The sequence below is a fragment of the Drosophila obscura genome, unplaced genomic scaffold, assembly GCF_018151105.1.
Source record: "Drosophila obscura isolate BZ-5 IFL unplaced genomic scaffold, ASM1815110v1 contig_29, whole genome shotgun sequence".
Lineage (NCBI taxonomy): Eukaryota > Metazoa > Arthropoda > Insecta > Diptera > Drosophilidae > Drosophila > Drosophila obscura.
Window position 1 is genome coordinate 944,464 of NW_024542816.1, and position 19,165 is coordinate 963,628.

The following is a 19,165-nucleotide window of genomic DNA, read 5'->3' on the forward strand; positions in this document are numbered from 1 at the left end:
ATGCCCAACGAAAGCAAAGGCACTATAAGTCGGTGTATTCTTCTGACAGAATGAAATGCTGGTGCGAACTCCCACCCGATGAACCAGATGAAGATGACGACATGGAAGGCGACTCACCCTACGAATCTCGCGAGGACGCTGCGATTTTTCAGGAAAGGCCGACTGTGAAGAGCTGTTAGTCAACAGAAGCGGTCCACTCTATGGGGGGCTGTTATACGCACGATAGGCCCCTAGCCATCGATAACAACAGAGGCGATACTTACTTAAGAAGTCGAAGCGAACAAGATAACACACGTTCAAGAAAACCTTATTTTCAATTAATTCATTCTACATATATTGTTCAACTTATTATATCCAATAAACACTACTATACTACTCAAAAGCCATCCCTTCACACAAGTAATTTTCAAACAGCTGTACAAGGCGATCTTCCAAACAAACATCCCCCTTCGAAGAAATCTTTCATTAGATTTACCTGGAAAACTTCCTCAAATTAATCTCTTTCATAGCTCATCTTCAAATCGAAGTGATCATGCAAAAACTGGTTAATATGCAGTTCAAAAGTGGATATCTACGCATCATTCATGATCTTCAGCCTTAACTTTGTGATTTTGCCACCGATTCATCTCACAGGAGCATCCCAAGAGTTGTCCCAATAATTCTTTCGTACAAATTTGTACACATAAATGGATTAATATGCTCACATAACAAGATCAGCTGAGTGGGCTGACTACATAAAGCATACCGTCAGTGGGTGAACCTTGGGGGAGTTTTCGCTGTTTCTCTCTTCTGCGAAGTGCCTCTGCACCGCTTCTCGAGTGAAATCGGATATCGGAGAGAGGCAGGAATGTTCATCTCTTTCTGGCAGGCGCCCACGCCAAAGTAAATACCACAGACAGGGAGACAGCAAATGGGGGGAGAGCGAGAGAGAGCGCGCAAGTGTAGTGGCCTCCCCATATACGGCATGGGCCAATGCTGCGTATACGTAATACGGCGCGCAGCTGTATATGTGAATTGCGCATACGCACTGTTGCCGGCCCCGATAGGATCGTGCGAGGGTGTGCGTTTGTGTGGGCGAACGAACGAGCGAACGAATTTATGGAACAGATGCCAGACATGCATATACATATACGAATATATATATATATCTCTCTGTTTAAATCTATAGCGGTGTATATATAGGACAATCGAAATGATGTCAGAGACCATTTCCATTTCGATTTCCATTCGCATTTCCAGTTCCAGTTCCTTGAGCTCACGTCTCGTTCTGTTCTCTTTCTGTATTTTGCAGTAACTAAAAACACAAATCAAAATGGCTGATGATGAGGTGAGGTGAGTATCGTGGTGGCTGTCCAGTGACCCAGTGACCCGTGACTAATCATTGGCCTTCTTCTGCAGTAAACTTTTGATGTGAACAAACACAATTGGCGCTGCTAAAGCGTTGCCCCTGGATGGGGACTCGGGCTGAGGATTGGACGGGACTGAACCCGCCGGGACCGGAGGATAACTGTGGTAAGCATAGCCTCTGCACCCCAGCCCCCGCTATTGACGCTATCTAATCTTAGCCAAGTGCCTCGCCCTAACCACAGACCACAAAATGCTTTCTCTTGCTTACCCACAGGATCGATGAGCTTTCTCCTGCCTTAAGCCCCACCCCGCCCGCACATCAAGTAACCCTCTGATCGAGGAGCAGCAGCAGTCAGCACTGACAACTGATAACTGTCGAATCAAGATCGATCGAAACAATGTTATGTTACACTACTCGACAAAATGGAACTTTTTTTTCCTCAAGGATCCAAACCGACTTTTTCTGATAGATATGGGGCTTTAAAATTTTTTAAAGAATTATGGTTTTTTTTCTATGGCAGAACTTTTTTTTGAAGAATTTTTGAAGTCTGGTATTTTTTTTTTTAGCTTTTTTCAGAGGTAGCGCTTGTTTTTTTCACATAACTCTAGTATCTTACGTCTGGTTGTAAAGAACTTTGCTATTTTGGAAAGATAATTAAAACAGCTAGAAGTTAAGCCCAAACACTTTGTGATTACAGCTTACCGTCTGGGAAATATAAAGCATTGAAATGCAAAAATGATGATTTTTGTGGGGTATTTTTTACGAAATTTTGACATTAAAAACTCAGGAAAAGTCGAAAAAAAATTATATCTTGTGTCCTCTATTTTTTTGTGTATAGGTGCGTTAAAAGGCGGCGGGCCCAACTGCCAATTCGGAACAAAGCAAACGAACAAGGGTTGTACATTTGGTACCTGATCGCGTTCCTTTGTTCCCAATTGGCAGTTGGGCCCGCCGCCTTCAAAAAGGTATTTTTTGTTCATTTTTTCCATATTTTAGGTTTGGTTAACGAATTTTAGCTCCAAAGTCTCTCCATAGATTTTAATGAGCGATACCTTAAACGACGCCAAATTAACGCACCTATACACAAAAAAATAGAGGACACAAGATATAATTTTTTTTCGACTTTTCCTGAGTTTTTAATGTCAAAATTTCGTAAAAAATACCCCACAAAAATCATCATTTTTGCATTTCAATGCTTTATATTTCCCAGACGGTAAGCTGTAATCACAAAGTGTTTGGGCTTAACTTCTAGCTGTTTTAATTATCTTTCCAAAATAGCAAAGTTCTTTACAACCAGACGTAAGATACTAGAGTTATGTGAAAAAAACAAGCGCTACCTCTAAAAAAAGCTTTAAAAAAAAATACCAGTTTTCAAAAATTCTTTAAAAAAAAGTTCTGCCATAGAAAAAAAAAATATCATCAAACCATTTCTAAGCCCCAAATCTTTAAGAAAAAGTTCGTTTTGTTCCTTGAGGAAAAATCGTGTTGACTAGTGTTATCGTTAGTGTGTGTCTCTGGGCCAGTCTCTGTCGCTGTCTCTGTCTTTGTCTTTGTCTCTGTCTCTGTCCATGTCCCTGCTTGTAGCTGTGCAAAAAACTTTCGTTTATGCGTGAGAAATAATTGCAATATGTGCGAGAGAGACTGTGAATACAGTGAGCTGGTACTGATAACACCCACGTATTGATACCAAAGTGAAATATAATCAGCAAAGTATGTTCCCATCATACGAGTGTTTGGTTGATTATCTTTGAAAATCTTTATGATGCAACCTTCGCTCTTTCTCGCTCTGTATATTGCAATCTTCGCACGCTCAAATGTAAACTTTCATTCCAGACAATTCGAAACTAACAATTCTGTTCTTTGCTTTTTTTGCAGAAAAAGGCAGCTGCTCCCGCCGCTGCACCAGCTGCGTCTGCGGCCAAACCGGCAGCGGCTGCGGCTCCGGCCAAACCAGCAGCGGCAGCGGCTGCTGCCAAACCGGCAGCGCCAGCCGCCAATGGAAAGGCGCCGGCGGCCAATGGAAAGCCGCCGGCAGCTGCGGCCGCGCCAGCCGGCCCGCCCAAGGATCCCAACGAGCCGAAAGTGAAGGCCGAGAAGGTACACTGGCATGGAACCCATCGATCGACTAACAGCTAAACGTATATAAATCGAACACGAATGCGAGCTGAATGCGTGGAGCTGTGCGGACAATAACCATGAAGTTAAGCCGATAGGCAAGTGAATTATTTATCGAATATGCGTGCAGCGGAGTAAATGCCATTACCCCCACCCACATCCCAGCACCGCTTAAATACACGCCTTACCCCCACTCCAATAATAAACAACTAGACCTAATCTGCTTCACAGTGGTGGGGTCATGCCAGGAGATTTCCTCCATTTATGTATACGTATACACGCATCGATATGCTGCCTCGGCTATTTCCCTTCATACACACACACAATGGGCCAAGTGGCATAAAACCGAATCGCCTTGGAGATGCGCAATTGATGATAGTGGAATGTGGCAAATGGAAATGGAAATGCCTTGTCTGTCTGTCTTACTGTGTGTGTGTGTGAAAATGAAATTTAAAATTATTTTGCAGCTAAATTACTTGTCTTATTGCTGTCCAGGGGATTGGCCACCCATTCCGAGGGGCCCTATTTATTGCAGCAACAGCAGCAGCAGCGGCGTCAGAGGATGCCCATAAATTCGCATTTATGCCCAAGACAATCATAGCAACTCCACGGCTCTGGAAAATATTTTGAGCTTAGAGCGCATACACATGTCCGTCGTACAGGATGTGTGGAGCACCCACTGATACCCTGGAGCAATGTTGGTTGAGTGGTTAACTTTGCCCTGGAAATTCGCAGGTGGCAGTGCCAATTTCAGGCTGGCAAACATAATGCATAAAATACGCTTTTATATATGCAAATAAAAGATATTCCCCTTTATCAGAGAGAGAGAGAGAGATTTCATTGGATGGGAAGCCACTGATGATACTTGCAATTTCCACTAGAGCCCCAGCCTAAATATATATAAAGCCGAGCAAACACTCGATGGCTCTCTCTCTGCTCTCCAATTATCATGAGGATAATGTTTTTCTGTAACTGTTTAATTTGATTAATAAATACTCCAAAAAATCATATAAAATCGATTAGTTCGTTGCGAGTTTTTTGTGTGATCGATCAGACACTGGCTGTGCAGCGGGCACAGGGTATTGGGTATTGGATACTGCACTGAAGTGGCTTAGTGGTCCGTTGGCCAGAAGCTGGACCAATAATCATAATCATATTGTGTTTGGGTGACGGTGCCTGGACAGAGAGAACAATGAAGCCCCCGCCCCGCCCGTTGTTGGTTGGGAAAAATACACAAGCCACAGAAAAACAATAATAATAATCATAAGCAAGGACGAGGACAAGGACGTTGAAAAGGGCGAGGACAAAAGCCAGGCGGGCAGGCAGGATGTCATGTTAATACAAATGTCCACCCGAACAGTCTGCTGACTAACGCAATTGCAAACTGCCGCCCGCCCATGGCACACCCACGACCTATGGACCCACGCACCAGCCCCACGCCCCACGCCCCTCTACCCATCCCCATCCCCTCTACCACTCGACCATTTCCGACATTTGCCTACATTGAAGCTTTTTTTTATGCATTCACGGAAAGGAACAACAACAACAAAAACAATACGGAAGCCAACCTTGGGATACCCTTTAACACATATATATTGCGCCGATTAAAGCTACTATATAATAGATATACATATATGCGCATATAGGATGTATATATTTTAATTCCTAGAAAAAAACCTTCTTCTCTTTCTTCCTCAAATGCTTGTCGCAGTCGAAATGCCCTCAAAGCAAAAAGAGTAAGTGGAAAACGCAGTGAAAAAGTACATAAATGTGGAGGCAGAGATGAGGAGGCTTGGAGGCTGTAGGCCGGATGGGCATGCGGTAATGATGTGCTCTGGCAAAGGACATGGGGGGGGGGGGGGTGGCTGGCTGTTGGTGGGTGGATGAAAAGTGAAGGTCCTGGCAGGTCCTAGAACCTGGAGGACCCTAGTCCTATATTTGCTTTCTGGCCTTTTTTTTTTTTTTGAGGGCTGGGTGGCCGGGGCAGCCATCAACTTTTTTGGCCAAGATCAGCAGAAAATTTTTGCAAATTTTATTTTATATGATTTTCACAAGTGGAAAGTCGTGTCGATGTATTGTATCTCTTCTTCCTCTCTCTCCCCCTCTCCCTCTATACGTGGGTGTGGGTGTGTGTGTGTGTGCTTATTTGTGTGTGAGTGTGTGTGTGTGTGCTGGTGGGGTGGGTTGTGGGGTGTGGAGGGGTCTAAGCAAATAGCTTCGTTTGTTGTTTTTCTCTATCAATATTTGACTTTCGGCTTGGGTTTTCTTTCTCCATTCTCTTTCTCTTTTTTGTTTTTTGTTTTTTGTTTATTTTTTATTTCGGGCCTACAGAGTTACCGTTCATACATGCCGTATATGTGAGAAAAAGAGAGAACGAGACAGAGAGAGAGGGAGAAAAACGCACACGGCAGCATTCGGAAATTCAGTAGGCAGAATATTCCCTGGGAAAATGACAACTGGTTACCATGGGTGGGAGATGCGAGCAGGAAGAAGCTAAAAAGTTTACCAAGCGCCCTGCCAGCCCAATATTTAAAATCAGAATCAAGCAAAACGCCTCCAAATTTGGGGAATTGATACCGGGTGGGCTGGGCTGTGGTTGGGCGTTTGTTGCCCCTGACAAAATGACAATTGAAAAAAAAAAAAATTGATAAAAATCATCTCTCGATGGAAGTCTTATCGAATTAGTTTTTTGCTGGGGCCAGCGAGGGAGGGAGGCAAAGGCAAAGGGTAGGCAGCTCGTTTGGGAGCTCGTTATGCAAGGAGCATTGAGTAGGTATCGATTGCATCCCCCTGGACGCCACAAATTGTGGCAGAAAGGCAAACAAACAAAAAAGAAATGCAGAAGAGCGTTGAGGGTGCAAAACAGGCCAGACCGATGGGTGCTGCCGCATGTCGCTAGTTTTGTAAGGCTTATGTTTTATGGATAAATAAAAAAAAGATGCGAACAAAGAGCCAGGCATTTCAGAATGGGCTAAGCATGCGGTTGGTTGTGCTGCCCAATCGATAAATAATCGTCGTGCAGCTACCGATAACGATAATGCTTGAGGCCGCACCATCAATCCATTAACAAGTGGAGTTCTTTGGGCCTGAATTACTGCACACCCCCCCCCCAAACCGGGATAGAGCACATCATGGGATGACCAGGAGCTACCATCATCAGCCAGCCAGCCAGCCAGCCAGCCAGCCAGCCAGCCAGCGAGTATCCTCTGCAGCATCCTGAAGCATCCATTCCTCTCTCTCTCTCTTACTCTTTAGGTATTCCCTTCATCCACACAAAGTGAACTGCATCCCGCAAATGCACTCATGCGATGGTGTCAAAAGGTGTACGTGGGTCAGGCCCCCTAGCTATGGCCATAACCCCTATCCCATGTCCCATGTCCCCTATCCACTGTCCCCTGTCTGTCCCGCCCCTCTCCACTGCACTCTTTTGGGCCTGCTATATGTGGGCTTTGGCTCTGTAGTTACGTAGCCTGCAGCACAGGAGAGTATCTGCCACACCACACATTTGGGGCAGGCAGGCAGGCAGCGCCACACATTCGCCATTCGCCATTTGCCATTCGCCATTCAAGTAAAACAAATTTCCGTTGGGATGGAACATCAAATTTATGGCCCAGAGCCAGCGATCCAGCGAGCCAGCGAGCCAGAGAGCCACTGCCTCCCATTGTTTCTATCTCTTTTTCTCAGGATGGGGCATTTCCTTTCCTTCTCTATGTCTGTCTGTGTGTGTGTGTGTGTGGCCATGGTGGCGATGTGGCACTTACCAATTGTGGTCAAAACGGTCAGCGAATACAAAAACGCTTTGGCAAAATTCCACTCATGCGGAGGGCCTCCAGTGCCGCCGGGCACCACGCCTCCGCCTGCGGCACGATGATGATAAAAGTGGGTGTGAAGTAGAACGGCTTCCGTGGCTGGATTGTTGCCGCTGCCACTGCCACTGCCGGAGGCACCGCCGCCGCCTGCGTTGGCCACATCCTCGTGTGATAATTGCAGCATAACATCCTCGTTCAGTCTCTTGATTAATTGGTCCTGAAACTTGGCTATTTCCAGTGCTGCCAATCTGTGAGTAATAAGAGAGAGAGCGCGACAGAGATGGCATGAGAGAGAGCGAGAGAGAAGGATACTCTCGACTGCTACTTACTTTGTCCAATTCTCCTTGTAGAGTATGTTGAGCGATACGGTTATGTCCCAGATATTCTCAATGGTCCGCTGCCTCACATCATAAGTATCCGGCGATATTCCCAGTCCGAGTCCCAGTCCAAACTGCGGCATTTCAGCAGCAGCAGCAATCTCCTGAATTTCTGCCTCGTCTGCCACATCCACGCCGCCATAAACAAACTCATTCGATGATGCGCCCTGTGGGTTGGCCATTCCATAGGAGGAGGTGCCAGTGCCGCCAGCATTGCCTGTGCCCAGCATTCCCTGGGCGGCGGCCACTGCTGCGGCCACCGTGTCATTGTCCACAGTGTGTTGTCCTGCCCGATGATGATGTCGTTGTCCTGCCTGCTGCTGTTGCTGCTGCTGCTGTTTCTGCTTCTGTTTCTGCTGCTGCTGCTGCTGGTGCATTTGCGGCGACCTTTGCGACTGGTGTGGCGACTGCTGCTGCTGCTGCTGCTGCTGCTGATAAATGCCATTCCCTATGGCACTACCAATCCCAATACCCGCCAGATTACGCTTGGTGCTGGCCAATGTGTGCTGCTGATGCAGCAGTGCCGAGTCCTCGTTCTCGATGGTTAGAAATATGAAGGAGCCTGCAACGAAAGCAAGCCAAAAACATTAGCATCATCATCATCTTTGTCACACATGCAGCATCATAGTCTGTCCCCCGCAACCTGATTTGGCTTTAAAGCCACACAAAATGTGAGCAATGGCAGCTCATTAATTTCTGCTATGGATACCCTATAAATGGCCTGGAAAGCCGCTCTGAGGTGTTCTTCGGTTACAGATTGGGCACAAACCTGAACTCCAGCTTGGGTTTTATCTCAGCAAATACAAACACCAAATAAATATTCGAAAATATAAGTATCAAAAATACATTTGTGTGCTTTATTCCCTGCTGTTGCTGCTGTCCCCGTCCCTGTCCCCTGCCTTGTCTCCTCTTCAGAGGGAGATGGCATGCAAAGGGCAGAGTTTGAATTACATTTTTATGAATGGGAACCCTGCCAGCCCAAGATCGGATTTCACTTTATCTTAGAGCTGCCATAACAGCTGTAATAGCACAGGAGTAGAAGAGTAAAATGTAGAGGAGTAAAATGGTGGAATAGTGGAGTAAAATGGTGGAATATAAGTAAAGAAAATAGAGGAGTAAAATGGTGGAATAGTGGAGTAAAATGGTGGAATATAAGTAAAGAAAATAGAGGAGTAAAATGGTGGAATAGTGGAGTAAAATGGTGGAATATAAGTAAAGAAAAAAGAGGAGTAAAATGGTGGAATAGAGGTACGCAAGACAAGCCAAGAATGACAGGCTAATTCCACGAGTATTAAGTGATTAAAGTGATTCGATTGCATTAAACGTTTTATTGGTTCAAGTTCCAGCACTCCTCAGGGACTCCTCCCTATGTTTCGGGTTGTTATGTCTGCTTGATGGGAGGTCAGAGGTCCAGGTTTTGTCCTGGCTGACATGGGTGGCTCGTAGCAGCCCCGAATCGATATTCCTGTGTGTCGCCTCGTCCTGTTGATTCCTGTCACTCATTTAATGTTAATGCATCGGCAACTAATACACACATTCACACACTCATTCACACTGACTCACATGGGGCACACATTTTGCCAAGTCTCTTCTATTCTATTCTTCTATTTTTGTTGTTGTTGTTTGTTTGTTTGTTGTAGAAAAGTTTTCCTCGCTCTCTCTCCCTGTCGCACACATTTTGAGAAAAGTTAGCGCCCCTGCAAATGATGTCGCCGATGTATGCGGCATGATGACTCCTGACGATGTCGATGTCTTTTGGAGGGGTGGGGCTGGGGTTGGGGGAGGCTCTAACACATGTCAAAGTTAAAAATAACAGAAACGGAAAGGATGCTTCGAGCGGAGAGCATCGAGTTGGAATGGACACAGGCTCTGTGTCAACTGCTACCCTGCGTTCAGCTGGCCTAAGCTGGGACACTCCAGTTGGAGATTTTCTTTGGCAATAAACCAAATTAAGATGAGAAAATATAAATCGAATTTTTAATTAATATTTTCGGTCAATTATGCTGGAGTCTAGGGATCTGATTTACTGCTCAGCTATACTGCTCCTCATATTCCACGTTTGCTTTAGACTTTAATACTCATCGAAAATGCATTGAATATTCGTCTGAAGGTTAAGTCCTCTTACCTCTTACCCCTTTTACCACTTTGTCAATTATCGATCGGTTGTCTCTTTTGTCTCTGTTCCACCCCCTCTACCTTGCATTCCTATGCCGCTTAGCATGTTTCCTGCTCACATGCCCCGGTCACTGTTCTCTGGCCATGTTTGATCTTCACACCTTTCTGTCTTGGGTTCATTTCGTTTCTAATTTGTTCTCTCTTTCAGTTCAGAGGGTAGCGCTTTGTCGAACCTCAAAACTATGTCCCCAAGTGACTTGGTGACTTGATGCTCCTTTGATGCTCTCCGACAACTGCGCAACTTTTCCTGAAGCATTAAAAGCGCTAGCTTTGATGGGTTGATGGGTTAAAGTCCATATCCAAAGTCGAATCAAGTGTCTGTTGTGTGCCGCAGATGTAGTAGAGGTAGGGTAGCAGTGGTGGGGGAGGGGGACATGGAGCAGCTGTCATATGACGTCACCGGCGGACGCATCTCTCACGCACGGCCTAGCCGAAAGTTGAATAATTGTTTGTGTCATTTTTGATGATTTCCTCTGAACAAGGGACAACTTTTTCCGCCCAGCTGTCGCACGAACACACACACGCACACACGCACACACACACAAGTGAACATTTTTCGATTTGTTTAAAGTATTTGCCACACACACACACACACCAGGACACGGCATATGTTGCCTTTTTTCTTATGCCGCTATTTCCAGCTCTTGTCAAAGCAGCCGTCACCGTCAGGCAGCATTAAAGAACGAGAGAACGGAGAGAGAGAGAGAGAGAGAGAGAGAGGAAAGGAATTGCCAAAGCGCAAGCAAGAGAGAGCAACGGCCCCTATGGTCCCAATGACCACTTTTGTTGGCAAATAATAACTCGAAAACGAAACAAGTAAATTAGTTCTTGATCGTATATATATAATCATAGAAGTTACAAAAAATGGGTGTGGCACGCCTTTGATATGTAAAAAATAGTTAATGATAGGGATAGGAAGTAATTATAACGTTTTATTAAAAATTATTTAAATAATTTTATTAAAATTATAAAGGCGTGGCACGCATAAAAACAACACAAATTTTGATTTGATCGGCCGCGGCCGAAGGAGCAGCCGGAGACGCTGGAGGATAACTTGAAAGGGGGGAGCAGTGGGAGAGCAGCCAGAAGTAAAGTCAAAGACCCCAGAAGGAAGATGCAGATGGAGCGGCGCGTCAAGCGTCTGTTGGCGGCTGATGTCGCCTTTTGGTTTTCTAATAAACATGACATGAGCGCTCAAAAGTATGCTATGCTGCGAAACAAACACACACTTGCCACACACACACTTGCCACACTCGTGGTGGTAGACATAGGTTTTTGGCTCTGCGGCCGCCATTTTGATATTTGTTTGCTGGCATCCCACACACATATCCACACATCCGCATTCACATCAGCATCCGCATCAGCCGGGGGTAACAAAATGATTAATTAAATTTATCACGTTGTCGTGCGGCGGTGGCGGTGGCGGTGGTGGTGGCGGCGGTGTTGGCGTTCCAGCCCCACATCTTCCTGCTGTTTTTTGGTTAATTTAAATGTCGAACTCTGTGACAAGATACATTAAGCATCCACCAGCGGCAGAGGCTGCTAGCTGTGTCCTGTGTCTGTATCTGCCAACTGTAAAAGTAGCTGCTAGCTGTATCCTGTATCCCGTATCCGATACATACACACACTCGGCCGTGCAAAAAGAGAGAAGACACAAGAGACAGAAGAAGCTGCGTTAATTAGGAAAACAACGAAATGGCAGGCAGCAGAGAACAGACAACAGACAACAGACAACAGAGAACCCCCAATACGAATGATATATGCTTGTTATGGGTCGCATCGCTCGTACTTATACTCCGTCCATCCATGTGAAATGCGCATGCACGCAAGCCAAGAAAATATCAATCAGCTTGTGCAACGAATTCAGACTGTTTGCTTTGTATATATTTTATTGTATATTGCACATACGTACGTACATACATATGTGGGATTGGTTGCGAGCCCACAGAGAGCAACAGAGTCTGTAGAGTTAGAAGAGCCAATAGCAGAACAAATAACAGAGAGAGAGGCCGTCGAACAAAGAGAGGAGAGAATTAGACCTTAACGATCGCTGCATGCCAAGCACTCCCACGAGAAACTCGCAAAATTACTTGCTCAAGCATTTTTATAATACATACATACATACATATATTTCATTTAAAGCACAGGGACTATTGTGCTCAATAATAATGCAGCAGCTCTGTTTACAGCGCAGCGTAGCGCTTAACGACAGCGCTCTGAGAGCGGTATAGCGCTCGCTCTCACGATACAATACACACGGCTCTCAAGCCAAACCACCAGTAAAGAAATCTTCCCATAAATAGTTTACTTAAGGGAGATGAACTTTGGATCAAACTTTGAACGAAACCCAAAAGTCTCCTCCCTGCATCGACTGCCACTTACCCAACAACGTGTAGGCCAGCAGGAGCATGCATATGCCCAGATTGGTGAGCAGCGCCGACCAGACTGTCTGCGTTTTCGGTTTGCGTTTCTTCGATTTGGTGGCATAGCCCGGCGGCGGCGGTGTTGTCTTCTCGACTGGTCTGGTGTTGTGGCCCGATCCAAAGCAGCCGCACCACCCGTGTCGCCTACGCTGGCGTTGCTGTTGTTGCGCCTGGGCTTGGGCCTGAGCCTGCGCCTGAATCGAGGCTGCTGCTGAGGCCGGGGGCAGCGACATCGATGGTGGATGGTTTGGCGGTGGTCCGGCGGTGGCAATCAATTGGAGGGGTAGCAGCTTGGCGGTACTCTTGAGCGTGCCACAGTTGCCGCTGCTCATCGATGTGGTGGTGGGGGTGGGGGTGCTGGTGGGTGGGAGTGGGAGTGGGAGTGGCATTAGCTCTCCGATATAGTTGACGCTGGGTGGTGGAAGGGGATTTGGGTATTTAAGGATTCCCGGGGGCGGCTGCTGCTCCTGCTGATGTGGATGCTGTTGCTGCTGCTGATGATGCTGCTGTTGCTGTTGATGATGCTGTTGCTGCTGTTGCTGTTGCTGCTGTTGCTGCTGCTGTACTAGTGATTGGCCCTGGCTCTGCGTCTGAGTCTGAATCTGAGTCTGGATTTGGTTGGCCACCTCGATATCTTCCAACGACGGCATCGGCAGCAAGGGGGTCGTCTTGAAGGTTGTGGTTGAAGGAGTCGTTGTAGGCAGCAACAATGGCAGCGCCCCGCTCGTGGCGGTTGGTATGCTGCCCAATCCTGGTAAGATTCCAATAGAAACGTAACTGGTGCCGGACGAAGTCGGGATGCCGCCGTACGAGTGAGTGGACGGAACACTGGCAAAACTGTCCGCAGTCTGTCCGGCTATAGTATTTTTTTGCAAAGGTAACGGCGGCCCAGACTGCATTTTTACTGGTTGGTCCGGAACCATCTTGCATTTGGTGGCCGCGATTTTTAGACCCTTTTGCCGCTCTGGCGATATCCGGTAGTTTATCTATCGAATAAACAGAACAGAAGCAGAGAGATCAGATCATGCTAATTAATACATAGAAATGAAATAATTGGTTTCTAAATCCTAAAATATTTAGTAGTTAAATACAATTCACTTTGATTAAAATTCAATTTTAAATAGAATAGAATTTAAAAAAAATTAAAAATACCTTAAAAATAAATAAAAGTGATATAATTTAATTATATTAAATTTATAGGAGATATATTTAATCCAAATACGAAATATATTTAATTTAAATACGAAATATATGTAATTTAAATATGAAATATATTTAATATAATAATAATTATAATAATAATAATAATAAATTATAAATATTAAATATATTTAATCCTGTTCAGTCGCATATTTATGCATTAATTAATATTACATAATATACACTTATCGAATAAGTCAGGTCAACCCATGTAACGGGAGACATAATAACAAACGACAAAGCATTGCACTATGGGAAATTTTACCACTTTTTCTGGCCAAAACCCATTGTTCAAAACTAGTTAAAATAATATATTTGTAGACCTCATATATCCGAATAATATTGATCTTTAAAAAAGTTATAAATTCATCAATTTAAGTGCTTTCTTTACAATGGGTTCGATTCAGACAGGTATGTTATATATGTTTATGAGTTTGAACTGTAAAAATTTCAATCATTATTATGTTTAATGACTTATTTTTAACAAGTATAAATTTGTGACAAAAATGTGTCTTTGAAGAGGCGTACAAAGAAAGTGACCACTCGTAGAGCCATATGACGTTATGCATCTTGTAGAAAATTAAATTCTTGTTCTTGTATATCATGGTTATCTGTGCGTGTTTGCGCATAGAAGCGCAATCTTGATTCTTAGACAAAAACATTTAGACTGCATTAACGTTTAAAACGGTAAAATGTGATTTTTGGAGGGTTGGTCAACCAATTTTAGCTGAGTCATTTCTCCATCGATTTTTATGAACAATACTTTGATCGATGCCTAATTGATGCATCTACTTACAACAAATAGACAAAGGGTACTATTTGTTTTCGACTTTTCTTGAGTTTTTAAAGTCAAAATTTTGAAAAGGGTACTGAGCAAAACCGATCAATTTTGCATTTGAAAGCTTAATATTTCCCAGACGGTAAGCTGAAGCTACAAGGTGCTCAGGTCTGCTTTATAGATACATTTATCAGCTTTTCAGAATGTCAAACGTCATTGCAACCAAATGTAAGATACTTAAGTAATGTGCCAAATAAAAGACTTACCTCTGAAAAAAGCATTACAAAAAATACCAAAAAAAGTTCGATTTTGTCGAGAAGTGATATTGACCGATATCGTTGGTTGTCAATCACTGCGACAGTTCACAAAATCCTAGTGCATTCAAGCGATATAAAAGAAAAAAAGATTCTTCCTGTGGGATATTTTGCAGAAGAGGGTGCCAAGTGTCGAAATAGAATTTATAAAATTGTATATTTAAAATGAGCCCGAAAAGAAAATTTCACGGACGTGTTCCATACTTCAGATACTATTATCTCATCTGTTAACTTTGAAAGCAGCATACAAATGAAAAATATAGCCCCTTCCAACTGAGGTGTTCGGTCTTTTATCAAGCGAGATCAATCGTTCAGGCAGAGATCCACCAGAGCAGAGTAGTTTCGATGAGCTGGCTGAAGATCAATTCGAATTCTCGTGGATGATGGAGCTCGAAAACGAACTCCATGAGAATTAACAAAAGGTGTGATAGGAAACCTATTATTTACAATAAAACTGTATTTCTTTTATATTTCAGGTCTCCTGATAAAAATGTTAGTGAAAAAGCTACCAGAAATAATAATTTCTACTTTTTATACCCGTACTCAAACAAGAGTTAAGGGGTATATTAGATTTGTGGTAAAAGTGGATGTGTGTAACGCAGAGAAGGAAACGTTTCCGACTCCATAAAGTATATATATGATCAGCATCAATAGTCGAGTCGATATAGCCATGTCTGTCCGTCTTGTTGAGCGCCTAGATCTCAGAGACTATAAGAGCTAGGGCAACCAAATTTGGTTTCCACACTCATGTGATATCACACTGCTACAAGTGTATTTCGCCCCCTTCCGCCCACACAAAGGACGGAAATCTGTGGCAGGCACATTTTTAAAGATACGATAAAACTAAAAAAACTAAAAAAGTATCGTAGAGAACTATCAGACTGCCAAATCTGAATCAGATCGGATCATAATTATAGCCAGAATGAAGAAATTAATTTTCAGTTGTTTTCCCTGCCCCCTCCTGACAACGACCATGAAACTCATTTTCCTTCTCGCACACACACCCCTAGCGGGAGGAGATGTAGAATCTAAATGGTACATGTTTAATCTACGTAATATATGTAGATAACAGATGTAGCTAAAAAATGTAAAATGTAAAATTTTTTTTTGTAATTCTAAAATTCTAAAAAATCATATGCTCAAAAATGTATACATATACTGACTGAGTACGATATAAGTGAGTCGCGTCCCAGAAGCGACCCACACGTTCCTTCTCGTTTTAAATTTTTTTAAAGGCGTGGCACGCCCTATTCTCAACATGATTGTTTTTTTGTCTTTTAAGCAAAAAAAAAATGCTATTTCTTTATAAAACGAGAAGGAACGTGTGAGTCGCTTCTGGGGACGCGACTCTACTTATACCCGTACTCAGTCAGTATATACATTTTTGAGCTTATAATTTTTAAGAATTTTAGAAAAAAAAAAATTTTACATTTTACATTTTTTTGCTACATATGCTATCTACATCTACATATACAATGTATATTCTACATCTAACATGTAGATTGTACATGTTCCAATTAGATTCTACATCTCCTCCGCTAGGGGTTGCTCGCGCACTCAACGCGGCAGAGTGTGCGAGCGAGATGGAAAATGAGTTGAGTTGTCGTTGGCTGGAGGGGGGGGAAGGGAAAGCAACAGAAAATTAATTTCTTCATTCTGGCTATAATTATGATCCGATCTGATTCAGATTTGGCAATCTGGTAGATATGGGCATTCTCTACGATACTGCGTTTATAGTTTTATCGTATCTTTAAAATTGTGCCTGCCACAGATTTTCGTCCTTTGTGGGGGCGGAAGGAGGCGGGGCGAAATTTTGAAATACACTTATAGCAGTGTGATATCACATGAGTCTGGAAACCAAATTTGGTTACCCTTACTCTTATAGTCTCTGAGATCCAGGCGCTCAACAAGACGGACGGACGGACGGACGGACGGACGGACGGACGGACAGACAGACATGGCTATATCGACTCGGCTATTGATGCTGATCAAGAATATATATACTTTATGGGGTCGGAAAATTTTCCTTCTCTGCGTTACACACATCCACTTTTACCACAAATCTAATATACCCCTTAACTCTTTTTTGAGTACGGGTATAAAAATATTGTTTCGTTTGGAAGTTATTAATTATTGCCACAAAAAGTGGTCAAATTTCCCATAGTGCATTGTAGCTGAATCAACAATAACCGTTTTTGCAGCAATTTCTGCCAACGATGCGATCGCTCTTCAGAGGGCAATAACACTGGTGTAATTGATGACTATCACAATTGCCCAATAACACAATATCATATTAAATCCAAATTAATTCAATATTAATTCCAATTCCCTTTTACCATATTCTTACTAGACTCAGCACTTTCTGTACCTTTTGTTACCTATAAATAGAATTTAAGTTTGTTGAATAAATCAGTATCACAAACAGTACCATCACTGCCTGTTCATTCATTCTCTACAACTGCAATCAACAGAGGCTGTCGTCGTGTCTTCAGACCCTCATTTGCTCGACGTAGGAAACCCTCTCCGCAGTCCAACTGGTTCTAGTTGTAAACGGTTTATGTATTTTATGCATACCAAATCACACACACACACACAAACACACATTAACAAATCCAAATATTAAATATATTTTTTGTAATATCTGAAATATTTATATTAATATCCACTATCGGTGGCATACATATGTATTAATTTCTAATTACATTGCTGCAGATGAAAGCATTTGAATTTGAATTCGAGCCTGAATTCGAGTTCGAATTTGAATCTGAAGGCTCTGGCCTTTGAAGTGCCTCAAGTTGCGAGGGCTGCAAGGGGCTCTCTGGGTGCTGTGGCTGCTCCATTAGTTTGGCTCATCAAAAGCCTTAATTAACAGGCACTAAAATACCGGAGCAACCCATCCGAATGGGGCATACAATATACAAGCTAGATGGGGGGTAGCTTTGGCTGCCAACTGGCGCTGAATGGGGGGTGGGATTCCTGTGCGCTGTGTTTTGTGGCTGAAATCAGAATCCTGTCCACATTCGCATTAATTTGCACAATTGAATGCTTTTCATTAAGTTGCAATTACTCGAAATTAATGCCACAAAATTGTGCGAGAGAGGCAGGGACAGGGGCAGGGACAGGAGCAGGGGCAGGAACTGGAGTAGAAGCAGGGACTGGAGCAGTCGGGCCTTTGCTAAGCTGCTTAGGCAGAATCTGCGTTACCTGTCATTGATTCAAGTTCGCTTTTGATTGATTGAAGTGCAGGCGAGCATGGAATTTGTTTAGTTTTCATTTGAAATTGGGTCCAGGAGGCTTCACCAGCAATTACGAGGCATGAGGCATGAAACTCAAACTGATTATTAGCCCGTTGGGCATGAACGACTGGGCGTGGCACACACCAGCAGACAGAACGGGGCGGAGGCAGAGAAACTGGCAAGGAAAGTGGCAAGGAAAGTGGCAGGAGGAATGGCTGGAATGTAAGTGAAGCAAGAAATTGCCAGGAGGCTGGCAAATAGACGAAGGTGTGGCAATTAAGGACGCCCTATGCGAGTGCTGCATATTTTAAGGCGCTTGACTTGTTTTTCCTCTTTGTCTTTGTCCTTCCCTCTTTCTCTCTTCTCTGCTCTGCTCTTCCAACCACTTGCACCCGCTTTCAACTGCTCTCTTGCCGCTTTCCTCCCCTTTCCTCTTTCCCAACTGTTTGCTTATGTTGTTTGTTGTGCGTCGAGTCGACAACGAAGGCGGCCAAAAGGCCGTCAGAAGTGCTATAGAAGCGTACAACTAAAACAAAAGCAAAACGCAAGCGAGAAATTCAGTTCAAGTGCAGCGACACACACAAACACACAAGCAGAGACACACGCACATGTACACATATTTCGTATGGAGCAAATGGGCGTGTCAGCCAGTGCACTATGGGCAAAAAATTCTAATTTTTCGGGTATTTAGTCATTTTCTCAAAGTATTAAAATTGGTTGTTTTTTTTGGTAACATATTAAGAAAACTTCAAACTGTAAAGTCCAATACCAAAAATGTTATATAACAGATCACTGTTAAGTCTAACAGCTGTTAAAGTCAGCTGTTGCTGTAGAAAAGCACTTGCTTTAAGATTACAAAATTTTTGAAGCCTTTTTTTCAAATTGCCAATATTCAAACGCGAAACATTCTTTTTGTGAAATTTAAAAAGGATAGCAATCACACGGGTTTTAACTATGTAATGGTTGTACTAATACTTTGTAGTTGTGCGTGTTCTATTAATATTTTGTAAAAGTAGGAAACGTTCCCAAAGCACATTTCTTGGAAATATATTTCAAGTTCGTGGAGACATATAAAACGTCCAGAAGGGTCGATAAGTGTAGGTCCAATTGTATGTCGTAGAGCTATTAATTTTGATTTAAAGGCAGTTTGTCTCAATGCACACTTTTCCGCACTATTTGCTTGATTTTTTTAAGAGAAGATTAAATAAAAACATTCATGTTAACATGTGTTATATTTAAAGAGAAAAACTCAAATTGCTTGCCAAAATTTGTATGCAAAATGGAAAAAATGCATGCGGAACAAAAAATATTTTGAAAACAACAAAATTATACAAAAGCGACTTAAATAGGAACAATAATCGACAAATTGGTCATCCAAAGTTGGCTTACT

The 19,165-nt window shown here is 43.2% G+C and overlaps 2 protein-coding genes across 2 annotated transcripts in view; one reads left to right on the plus strand and one right to left on the minus strand.

The window, feature by feature from the left end:
* The window catches only part of LOC111069376, a 101,727-nt gene that overhangs the window by 17,565 nt on the left and 64,997 nt on the right, over positions 1 to 19,165 (minus strand). The window contains exons 3-5 of the mRNA XM_022359410.2: positions 12,207 to 13,233; positions 7,602 to 8,211; positions 7,225 to 7,520 (exon numbers count right to left, since the gene is read on the minus strand). Coding sequence (XP_022215102.2) covers positions 7,225 to 7,520; positions 7,602 to 8,211; positions 12,207 to 13,170 — 1,870 coding nt within the window. The 5' untranslated portion in view covers positions 13,171 to 13,233. The remainder of the gene's footprint in view (positions 1 to 7,224; positions 7,521 to 7,601; positions 8,212 to 12,206; positions 13,234 to 19,165) is intronic.
* On the plus strand, positions 1,207 to 3,499 carry LOC111069383 (troponin I-like). The gene is made up of 2 exons (XM_022359419.2): positions 1,207 to 1,327; positions 3,224 to 3,499. Exons 1-2 carry the CDS (start codon positions 1,313 to 1,315, stop codon positions 3,482 to 3,484), a joined length of 276 nt encoding a protein of 91 aa, XP_022215111.2. The 5' UTR covers positions 1,207 to 1,312; the 3' UTR covers positions 3,485 to 3,499.